We start from the raw sequence: 12,626 nt of genomic DNA, 5'->3' as shown, positions 1-12,626 counted from the left end.
TGGAGAGGAGGTACTGGAGAATATAATTTAAGAGGAATAAGACTGAGAGACAATGAAACTGGATTGGGGTAGAGGACAAATGAAAGGGAGAAAGAAAAATCTGCAACTTACTTTAAGAACCAAAATTTTCTGCTATGGGACAATCATCTTATTATGGGCCAAGATGTTCTACTTCAGATAAATCAAATACATTGGCAGAAATTCAAACATATTACACACAAATACTGTACTTGGAATAAATTACTGTTTTCCCAGTCATCTTTTACAGTTTAAACAACAGCACAATAGGAGGTTATGACTTGAAATCAATGTGTCAACCCATCTTAACAGAAAGCAGGTAAATGAATAGTATTCATTTTAAAATGAGTCACGCAAATTCAACTTTAAATTACTTAAGCCAAATAGGTCAAGTTATGGGAACTCTAGTATGATTCAAATGGGAGGAAAAAAATTACTCAGAAAAAAAAAAGACTGTGTACATTCTTTAGAACCGGTTTCTGCTACAAAATTGGTCACTAAGGTCTTTAGGCAAACGCAATTTTAAACCAACATTCTACTCCCTTCCTGTTTGGCTTTCGATTTTTCTCTAGCTTACAGAAAACACAATTATCTTCTAAGCAGCCTCTATGCAAACAAGGTGTTTCCGATCTCAATCCATTCCAAGGTTTCTAAAGAATGTGATCTTGAGTATTAATAAGAAAAGTGAAAGCCAATCTTAATGTCCTTACAATTCGGGAATTTACAGTTCTTATTGTTAACTATTGCCGTGTGTCAAGCACTGTTCTAAGCTCTGGGATAGATACAGGTTTAACAGGTCAGATAAGAGTCCAGTCCCTGTCCCACATGGGGCTCTAAGTAGGAGGGAGAACAGGTATTCAATCCCCTTTTTACTGATGAGGAAACTGAGGCACAGAGACGTGACTTGACAAAACTCACACAGCAAGCAACTGGCCGAATCAGGATTAGAACCCAAATCATCTGATGTCCAGGCCTGTGCCCTTTCCACTTGATCATGCTAATAATAATAATAGCAAGACAATAAGAGAGCTACACTCAGTGGCAGAAATAAAATTTTCTCTAATAACACAGCCAGGATTATTGGCTGACTGTCACATATTTTCGAATATAGGTCAGGAGTTCTTCAAAAACTAACATCCATCCTGCCAAAAGGTGAAGAGAAATGACGGAATAGAGAAGTCTGGGAAGCACAAGGCAGCAGAGGTGGATCACCACAGCCTAAGCTACCGGGGTGTCTATCCAGCTTCTGCTCTCAGTTCCCCTAAACCGGCTCGAATAAGAATGGTGGTATTTGTTTAGCGCTTACTATGTGCCAGGCACTGTACTAAGTGCTGGAATGGATCCACGCAAATGGGGTTGGATGCAGTCCCTGTCCCAAGTGAGGCTCACAGACTCAATCCCCATTTTACAGATGAGGTAGCTGAAGCACGGAGGCAAGTGAAATGACTTGCCTAAGGCCACACACAGCAGACAAATGGCAGAGCCGAGATTAGAACCCATGACCTTCTGACTTTCAGGCCTGTGCTCTATCCACTGTGAAGCAACCAACACTCCTATTCTGCTGTTGTGCAACTACTTTCAATCAATCCATGGTATTTACTAGGTGCTTGTTGTGTGCAGAGCACTGTAAAGTGCTTGGTAAAGTACGATGCAACAGAGCTGGTAGACTAGACCCCTTCCCACAAGGAGCTACCACCATTTGCTCGACTGCCCTCAGCTTTCTTATATGATGGGGGCACTTACCAAAACAATGCAGTACAGGAACAAAACAAGCATAAAGGTATTGCATGACAGTGAGTTCAAATTCTAAACTTTCCATCTTTCCTCTATGACCTAAGCAACACAGTATATAGGCAATTATCCCCAACTGTCCCTCTTCTCATCCCGATTCATGTGTATATATACTATATAGAGTATTTATACAGTATTTAAGTGCTATGTGTCAATCGCCATTCTAAGCCCTGGCGTAAAAACCAATTAGGTTGGGGCTCAGAGTCTAGGTCTTTGGAATTACTTTTACACCAGCCATCCCCCTAACTCCCCAAGTCCTTCCCTTCTCTCAGAAGACTGGAGAGACTGGAGAGAGACGACCAATATCCACTCTCTTTCCCCTTGGCCAAAGTTGGGTCTCGGCAGCGGCAACGCAAAAGGTACCACTGGGTCTTGAGAGAAAATACTGCCAAGCGTCAGTCACTACAGCTCCTAAAGCTGAGCTACTGGAACTTCCTCTCAGACCGATACTCACAGGCCCCTCAAGTGTCTGCCACTTAACAGTAGCTGAGCCCTGTTCCTGCAGCCCCCCTCCTAATGGACTTGCTGAAGCTGAGGAGAATTTGAATATCTTAAGTTACTGACAAAAACCACGGCAACAAGTTATGCATCTCTCCCCCTAAGAGAACAATTAGTAGCTCAATTTCTAGAGCTGTAGAAGTTAGCTCTGTGCTTTCTCCAAAAGGTCCAGGTTGGCTTCTCCATAACAACTCACCACTCCTGGACACTATTTGCACTCTGCCATACTGAATAACTGAACACCTATTTTCCAAGACTGGCTAAGAAGCAAGTCATCTGTTGCACCCTATCAAGCTAACCTAACTCTACCTTCCTCCCTATCAATACTCCCGCCTCAACCTCTAACACGTATGAGCCCCCCAGCCTGAAGCATCCCTCCCCGCATCAAGTCCGTCAGACCATAGCCTTCCCCATCTTTGTTCAAGAAAGTGGGATTGGTGTTCACAATGTCTACTGATAAAAAAAAATCCCATCTCCTCCAGGAAGCCTTTCCTGATTAATTTGAAGCACAGCCCAGTCGCGACAGGCCCAAAACCAATCTTAGCATTTGTCCTGAAAACCTATTTATTTCTTTACAAATTATGTATTTTTTCAGCACAATTACTAGCCCAGCTGAATTGTCCTGATGGGTCTGTACTGCTTTCTGCTTTATTCCTGTTCTCCCTCCAGCTTACAATATTTGAAAATAATTTTTGCCTCTTTGCCCCATTAGAGTGCATGCTCTGTAAAGGCAAAGAATTAGTATCTTGCTACTACTGTACTTTCTCAAGGGCTTAGTACTTGCCTCACAAACAGGTGCTCAATAGAGGTATTTGATGTTATCCCCACCCTACCAACCCTACGGCACTTATATAAAAATCTTTAAATTATATATTATAAATTATTTATTTATATTAATGTCTGTCTCCCCTTCTAAAATGTAAGCTTGTTGTGTGAAGGGACCGTGTCGGTCAAACTCTGTTGCATTGTACTCTCCCAAGCCCTTAGAACAATGCTCTGCACATAGCAAGCACACAATAAATACCACTGACGATGAAAAATGCCAGTAAGTGAAGATGCCAGGGGGCACACATCACAAGCAGCAAGATTCCAAAACACAAGAGACTCTTGGATATTGAATCCACACAGTGATTAGTTCTAAACACGTGAACCAAAGTTTAAGTGACTCCTCAGAAAACAAGATGCGTAGCTATGTTGGAGGAGATGGCACATATAGGTAAAAAATCTCTAATGGCCTGATCTAATGGCCTGATCCTTGCCTTTTGCTTGAATACTGAAATCAGTTAATTTTAGTTAAAAATAAATACATTCTTACATGTGTCCTAAACAGGGTAGGCAATTATTTGGGCTGGAGCTTAACTACTGAGGTCACACACTCAACACTTGGTTGTCACAATACCGATCTATAATATTGTTATGGCATTCACTATGTAAAGAATGTCTTCCCAACTGTGTATTCTCTCCTAGCATTCTGCACACAGTAAACATTTAATAAAAACTACTACTACTATTCTTCTGCCATTTCTACACAAATCTACAGCACTTCTAAACATAATAAACTCAATACTGGGATTCTCATGTGCAATGATAGATTTTATATATGTGTGTATAATAGATTTTTAATATATACATACATACACATATGTACATATATGTGAGCATACAGTAAAAAAATACGACAATGAATGAAAGAATCATCATCATTATTATTCTTCTAGACTTTGAGCCCGTTGTTGGGTAGGGACCGTCTCTATATGTTATCAACTTGTACTTCCCAAGTGCTTAGTACAGTGCTCTGCACACAATAAGCACTCAATAAATACGATTGAATGAATATATATATACATATATATATGCACACACACACACACACACTTTTGTTAAACGTGGGGAGGTCTGTTCACATTTTGACCTGCCCTGGCCTAGACCAGTACTTATTAAGCCCATGTGCAAAGCACTGCACTAAGTGCTTGGGAGAGTAGAATAAAAACTTAAAACATGGTACCTGTCCTCAAGGAGCTTACAATTTCAAGAGAAGAAAGGCATTCACAAATTATTAACAAACTGCAGAGGCATGAGAGAGCAGTTGCAGTCATAGTGCTTATCGAGTATGAATGCATTGAACTGGGGTAATACAAAATAGAGACGTGACTGCGCACAAGAAGCATACAGTCTTATGGGGGAACCAGACATGAAAACGTTTACAAGTAATCCAAGTAAATAATTTAACATGCAATTTGAGCAATGTGTATATTAAAAAGCTCAGGATGGGAATAAATTAGTTCACGAATTGTAGAGATGACCAATAGGTTTATATGAGTTAGAGTGCTGGGAAATAATCAGGGGCTGCTTCTGGAAGGAGGAGTGATTTTAGGAAGCTACTTAAAAATGGTAGGGAACACTGTGACCTGTTGGATTTGAGGAAGGGGAAAGTTCCATGATGGGGGTGAAGGAGAGGGAGAAAAAATCAGTTAGAAGGTTAGCTTGAGAGGAGCAAAGAGAGTGAGCTGGGAAATAGCAGGGAAAGAGATCAGATATGTGAGATGGGGTGGGTTGGCTGAGAGCCTTGAAGCCGTGTGTGAGAAGTCTGTGGTTGATATAGAGGGGTAAGGGGAGACAGTGGAGAGTTCGGAGGATTGGAAAACTTAGCAAAAAGTAAGCACTTAACAAATACCACAATTATTATTAAAAACGTGTGCTGAGCAACACTCCAAGATGATCGGTACAGTTCTGGGTGGTACAGATTGGAGGAGGGAGAGGCTGAAGCACAAGTCTAATAATAATGATAATAATAATAATGGGATTTATTAAGCGCTTACTATGTGCAAAGCACTGTTCTAAGCGCTGGGGAGGTTACAAGGTGATCAGGTTGTCCCACAGGGGGCTCACAGTCTCAAACCCCATTTTACAGATGAGGTAACTGAGGCCCAGAGAAGTGAAGTGACTTGCCCAAAGTCACACGGCCGACAGTTGGCAGAGGCGGGATTTGAACCCATGACCTCTGACTCCAAAGCCCGGGCTCTTTCCGTTGAGCCACGCTGCTTCTCCAGCCACGCTGCTACTCCGCGAGAGGACTAGGGTTTGCACAAAGCAGGCTAAAGTTTGGGCCCAGAGGAATCAGTCAATGGTACTGACAGAGTGCTGAGCACTATATTAAGCGCTCGGGGGAGTACAATACAGAGTTGGTAGATGCGTTCCCTGCCCACAATGTGCTCTGAGTCTAGAGGGGGAGACGGACATTCATATAAATAATTATAAGTATGTACATAGGTGCTGTGGGGAGAGCTGAAAGTTCCAGCTAGAAAATATTGTGTGGGAAAAACCAATGCTACTCAGCAGTAGACTGAATATTAGAACTAAAAGAAAGTGAGGTTTCCAAGATAACACCAACATTGCCAATCACTTTCCAAGTTAAGAACTGCAAATAACATTCCGATGTTCAGAGACGGGGAGGCGAGAACCATATTAATGGGATGGGAAAATGTGATAGTGTCACAACTGGAGGTTTCCATAATGTTGATTCTGTAATCATTGATCCACTTCTCAAAAACCTAGCAACTAAAGGAAGACTCTCTATGGATTGTTCTCTGTCAAAGAGAAAAGGAAAATGGCTACTAGGTGAATCCTTATCAATATCCAGGCTGGTTGAGCTCAGGAAATACAGGGCAGTCTGAGCAAGACAAGTGATTTCAGATCACACTAACAGCACCCGGTGAAAATGACTACTTCCATTTTTTTCTTAGATTGTCAAGAGCACTGCTGAGATCTGTTCAAAGATGACCACTCTATCCACTCCCAGCCTCAAAAGGACCAGACTAAGAAAAAGACTACAGAAGGTAGTCTTGCAGGAGCCAGCCCCGATCCTGTCACAGCGTGTCATACCACTCCAGGGCTGGTTCAGATATCAGTGGTCACACCATCCCCCAACTTGGTCAAATGGCTTTCCTTCACTCAGTTGCTTTTACTGAACTTTAGACTACAGAAATGTGATGGAAACCTGGAACATCATTTGTAATTTTCAGTAAACGCTTTTAGGGTGCCCTGCACTGGGTGCTCGGGTGCCATGAAAAAATAATTCCCGGTTCCAAAGTAAAAAGAGAGCATTCTCGGCTTCTCAGATGGTGGTATCAGTACAATTCTCTTTACCTGACCAGATAAAAGCATGTTTTTTTAATAGCATTTATTAAGCACTTACTATGAGCAAAGCACTGTTCTAAGCGCTGGGTTGTCAGGTTGCTTGAGAACTTGAGCTTGAGAAGGCTCATTTCACTCTCAAAACTCTTCCATAGGCCAAATTTGTTCCCTAAGTAAGAGAGCTTCAAAGCCTGTACGGAATGCAACAGTGGATAGAGCACAGGCCTGGGATCAGAAGGACCTGGGTTCTAATCCCTCTTTGTATCTGACAGATAATCACTCTCCTCACCTTCAAGCCTTACTGAAGGCACATCTCCAAGAGGCCTTCTCTAAGCCCTCATTTCCTCTTCTCCCACTCCCTTCTGTGTCGCCCTTGAACTTGGATTTGCTGCCTTTATTCACTCCTCCCTCAGCTCCACAGCACTTATAGACACATCCATCATTTATTTAATGTCTGTTTCCCCTTCTAGACTGTAAACTCACTGTGGGCAGAGAATGTGTCTACCAACTCTGTCATACTGTACTTTCCCAAGTGCATAATACAGTGCTCTGCACACACTAAGCGCTCAATAAATATGATTAATTAATCCCAGCTCTGTGGCTTGTCTGCTGTGTGACCTTGGGCAAATCATTTGAGAAGCAGCGTGGCTCAGTGGCTTGGGAGTCAGGGGTCATGGGTTTGAATCCCGGCACCACCACTTGTCAGCTGTGTGACTTTTGGCAAGTCACACCTTCTCTGTGCCTCAGTTCCCTCATCTGTAAAATGGGGATTAAGACTGTGAGACCCACGTGGGACAACCTGATCACCTTGTATCCTCCCGGTGCTTAGAACAGTGCTTCACACATAGTAAACACTTAACAAATACCATCATTATTATCATTATTACTTAACTTCTCTGGGCCATCTGTTAAATGGGGATTAAGACTGTAAACCCCATGTAGGACATGGCCTATTTCCAACCTTATTAGTTTGTATCTACCCCAGCACTTAGTACAGTGTCTGGCACATATTAAATGCTTAATATCATAAAAATAAATTAATTAATTAAAAACTGTGGTAAGTTATTGTCCAGGGTGGAAGGGCCCTGGAAATTCCTTACCAGGGAAAGGTAGGCTGGGATAGCCACCAGTTTAATCCCTCTCAGAGTTCCTTGGTCACTTTACTGTGAGAAGGAAATAGGGATTAAATCAGAGAAAGATAAATACTGGCATCAAAAAAGGCTGCCTCAGCTGCACTGTGCCAATGTATTAAACAGCACAAGCTGCTTTGGCTTCTGGCCATCTGCCATGCTAATCTCCCATTTTATGGAGTGGGTAATGAGGTGGAGATAAATTGGGTGGTGACAGAATGGGGAAGTGGTCAACAAAGTTAAAAAGGGGGAGTTTTGGGCAATTTGTGTCCATTTGTCTTTCCCCATGGATTGGAAGTGACTGGAGGGCAGGAATCATACCTTTCATTTCTGCTGCAAACCCCATGGACCTCGACCACTTCAGTTCTGCAAGCTGAAGCAATCTATGAATAACAATAATACTGACAGTATTTGTTAAGCGCTGACTATGTGCCGAGCACTGTTCTAAGCGCTGGGATAGATACAAGGTTATCAAATTGTCCCTATTTTCCAGATGAGGGAACTGAGGCACAAAGAAGTTAAGTGACTTGCCCGAAGTCACAAAGCTGACAAGAGGCGGAGCCAGAATTAGAACCTACAACTTCTGACTCCCAAGCCTGGACTCTTTCCACTAAGCCATGGTTATGCTTGAAGAGGTAATGAAAATACCAGGTAGATGCCACGGGAGGAGTCACTAGGAAACCCAGGGAATGTAAGAGCTAATGGCGTGGAATTTAAGATGCCCCTTAACTTTGGCTGAGGATTATCAGTGAGAAAGAAGGAAGAGGCTTTAAGTTTTCAATGCCAAAATTACCCACGTATAGGGAAAACACCCATTCCTTTTGGGTACTAGTCAACTGCAATGAGCCAGCTTAAGAAAAAAAAAAAAAAGCTCTTGCAAAACAAACCAGTATCGCTCAAAAAATTTAGTCATAACAAGGTCAAGAAAAGGAGAATTGAGCAGAGTTTTGTACATAGTTTTGTTACCCCGGGGTTGCATTTGTTGGCACCTCTATTCCTGCTGACACCAGATTGTATTACAGAAAAACATTCCCGTATTCTCCTCCAACAGTCTATCCAAACACACATACTGAAAGCATGTACTGTGGCAAAACTGTACATCCTAAATTGGGTGTTTTACACAGATAAAACACACCTCAAAACTAACCAGAAATTTGAAGAATTTAGTTAGCTCCAGCACAAGAAAATGCACTAATTAACAGTTATCTGTTTAAAGATGTGAGGTCTAAACTTGCACATTTCCACAACCAACATTTTTGAATGCTTTTCGGGAAATAATTTAGCTCTCAAAATATGTATTATGGAATCACTAAAAAGTCAATAGGTTTGCATAATATCTTCGAGGTTAAAAATACTGCACAATTCTCTTATCAGGCAAAATATTTACAAAATGTGGAGGATGTCATGGCTAACTGGTGACAGAATGTAGGTGGGAGATCACTAAGCAAATGGAAGCGAGACCAGATTAAATTGCAATTTTATTCATCAGCTTTAGGAAAACAAATTGTGATATGCTTAAAAACCATATTTCTTCCACAAATGTGACCAGTTCAATGCCTCAACACTATCTGAAGAAATGAAAACTATGACTTTACAAAAAAGCTGAATTTACAAGGTCAATTTCCTTTGGTTTTTAGTCATTGCGGTTGAAAATTCCTGAACAAGCAACACAAGAAAAAAAAAATCACAAGAATCTCATAGGTAGCTCCCTACAATCCTGTTCCACTTAACATTAACAAATACTCAAGTTCTAATCCCGCCCCGCCACTTGACAGCTGTGTGACTTTGGGCAAATCACTTAACTTCTCTGTGCCTCAGTTCCCTCATCTGGAAAATGGAGATGAAGACTGTGAGCCCCACCTGGGACAGCCTAATAATCTTGTATTTTCCCCAGCGCTTAAAACAGTGCTTGGCACATAGTAAGCACTTAACAATTACCATCATTATTAGTAGTGAGAATGGTGCCTCCTTTTTTTCAGCCTTTTCAGTACCTCTTGAGAGAGAGACCCAATGAACCCAGGGAGCCTCTCTCTTTCCTCCCGTTCTAAAAGACTGAGCATTTTGGCCACCAAAGATTGAACTGAGCTAGATAAGGAAATACAGACCCATCCCACCAGAGTCATATACAACTTGATACAGTGCTCTGCACACAGTAAGCGCTCAATAAATACAATTGAATGAAACAGGCACACACATAAGACCCCTAAAAACGTGGGCTACATTGAAGAGAGAACATAAAAACCCCTTGATAAGACTGAACATCAGGTCAAGTGATACTCCTCGACGTGAAATAAAATCTAGGTCTGTGGGATATGCTCGAGGGAAACAGGGGATGTAAGAAATCAGGTTAGAACATAAATTTCCTGTATCCCTTTGGTTTCCATTCCTTCCTTTCCAAATTAGTATTTTCTCTTTCTCAACATTGTTCCTTCTTCTCACTGTGCTAATCCTCCCTGTGAAACAGAAGCATAACCCCAACCACGAAGAGCATTTACATATATCCTCACCCCTTTCCTCTTCCAGGAATGATCCACTGCTTCTCCCTTCTGATTGTCCCACGGGATATCCACATTCACGGATCAAAAAGAAGAATACAAGAAAGACAGAGGCCACCGGTCGAGGTGACAGATGAGCATGCTTGAGGAAAAAGTTCCACAAGAGCACCTAATGTTGGGCACCATACTAACGCCAAATCCTGGCATATGCCCCTTAGAGAAGCTGCAAATTGCTCACTATATGCTCTAGGAGACAAAGACACAGCTCTCCCCTCCTGCAAACATAGTGCAACTGAAGGGAGCAAGCGACTCACGTTGAATGCCTATTTTTCAACCTGTTTTACCTGTCATGTGAGTAATTGGTCACCAGTTACCATAAGCACCTGAGAACTAAGCCTGAGCAATTGGAAACCAGTTGGGAGGGTAGCTGAGGAGTATCCTGCCGAGCTGGAGCAGCCATTCCCAATGCTCCAGAAACGCTCCAATGCCCAGGTGTGGTTTAATGAATGAAAGGTAAACTGCTCCTTCACGAAGCAGCGTGGTCTAGTGGATAGAGCATGAGCCTGGGAATCACAAAGACCTGGGTTCTAATCCCAGGTCTGCCACTTGTTTGCTGGGACCTTGGGCAAGTCACTTCGCTTCTCTGTGTCTCAGTTACCCCATCTGTAAAATGGGGATTAAGACCGTGAGCCCTATGTAGGACAGAGACTGTGTCCAACCTGATTAACTTGTATCTACCTAGCACTTAGTACACTGCCTGGCATTCAATCATATTTATGAAGCGCTTACTGTTTGCAGAGCACTGTACTGAGCGCTTGGAAAGTACAATTCAGCAATAGAGACAATCCCTGCCCACAATGGGCTTACAAGTCTAGAAGGGGGAGACAGACATCAAAACAAGTAAACAGGCATCAATACCATCAATATAAGTAGAATTACAGATATATACACATCAAAACATAGTAAGCATTTAATAAATACCATAAAAAATAGGAACAAAGGCAGGTTCCCCAGAGTCAGTGTGACCTATCCTGATCCGCTGGTGCAAAGTCAAAGAAGGAGGAATTGTTATTATTACTGTATTAATAATAATAATAATGTATATTTTTAAGCACTTATTATGTGCCAGGCACAGTATTGGAGAGAGTGGGGAGAAATGTCGGAAAGCGAGGGTGAGGAAGATGAAAGAGAAAAAAATCAAAGTATCAAGAGAGAATCAAAAACCAGTTAAAGAAAAGGGGAGGAATACCACAAGGAGCAAAACATGAGGTAATGGGGGTGGGGGGGAGACAGTAGAAAACTAAGAGGAAGTGAAAACAGAGGAAGGGTGAAAAATGGCATTAAATTTTAATAGGTTTCAGGAGACAGCTTTGAAAACTGAGGACTGAGCCTGCTGTGGAACAGACTGGAAACACCGGGGCAGATCAGCCACTACTCCAGCAGTTACCGGAGGGATCACGTACAGACTTTCTGGGATCGGCCAGCAACCGGACTATTTTCCTAAATGAGGTGAATGCCACTACCTTAGATAACGATGCTGTTGTCCCTGATTTTGAAAGTTTGCTTCCTGAAGATGCTGAGGAGCCGTTTTCGGGTTTGGTTTTCTCTACTGTTTGCATTTTATTAATCCCAGACACTTTGGGCGCTGAGCCAACACTCCTGCTTGCTTTCTTCATTCTGGGCTGCCTGTCTGTGATGCATTTACGAGCAAATCTGTGAAAGAAACAAGACAACAATCAACTTTACATCAAGGAAAGTAAATGGTAAATAGATGAGCTTTTCCCATTATTTACACTTGAGGAGTTACACGGAATGTGACAAAGAAAAATATTTGATAGCTAAGTGTTCTTAGCAGCATGGCCTAGTGGATACAGAATGGGCTGGAGAGTCAGAAGGATCTGAGTTCTAATCCTGCCTCCACCACTTGCCTGCTATGTGACCTTGGACTAGTCACTTCACTGGGCCTCAGTTACCTCATCTATAACAAGGGGATTAAGATTGTGAGCCCCAGGTGGGACAGAGACTAAATCCAATCCGATTAGCTTGTATCTACCCCACTGCTTAGAAAAGTGCTTGACACACAATCAGTGCTTAACAAATACCATTATTATTATTTCTGTTATTATTATTATTCTGTAGCAATTCCTTGTACAAGGTGGGGTGACACTCTTGCCATCAGAGCTCTGGAGGCTGCAGCCAGTTGGTCTGTCAGTCAATCATATTTACTGTGTGCAGCACAAGTCCTAAGCACTTGGGAGAGTACAATAAAACAACAGACACATTACCTTGCCCAAAGCAAGCTTATAGTCTAGAGGGAGAGACAGACTAATATAAATAAATAAATTACAGCTATGTACATAAGTGCTGTGGGGCTAGGAGGAGGGAAGAATAAAGGGAGCAGGTCAGGGCGACGCAGAAGGGAGTGGAAGAAAAGGAAAGAAAAGAGGGTTTAGTCAGGGAAGGCCTCTTAGAGGCTTCTTGCAGCAGGCTGCCAGAGGTGCGGACAAGGCTCCCTTTCTTGCCTGACCCCGGGGGAGCCAAGTCACATAGCCTCGGGTGC

General features: G+C 42.3%; 1 protein-coding gene across 1 annotated transcript in view; it reads right to left on the bottom strand.

The window, feature by feature from the left end:
• Positions 1–12,626, bottom strand: part of SPECC1L (sperm antigen with calponin homology and coiled-coil domains 1 like) — a 140,453-nt gene that overhangs the window by 97,062 nt on the left and 30,765 nt on the right. Inside the window, exon 2 of the mRNA XM_038762364.1 lies at positions 11,590–11,779. Coding sequence (XP_038618292.1) covers positions 11,590–11,742 — 153 coding nt within the window. The 5' untranslated portion in view covers positions 11,743–11,779. The remainder of the gene's footprint in view (positions 1–11,589; positions 11,780–12,626) is intronic.

The sequence above is a fragment of the Tachyglossus aculeatus genome, chromosome 21 (genome assembly GCF_015852505.1).
Source record: "Tachyglossus aculeatus isolate mTacAcu1 chromosome 21, mTacAcu1.pri, whole genome shotgun sequence".
NCBI lineage: Eukaryota > Metazoa > Chordata > Mammalia > Monotremata > Tachyglossidae > Tachyglossus > Tachyglossus aculeatus.
This window is presented reverse-complemented; position numbering and strand designations above follow the sequence as displayed.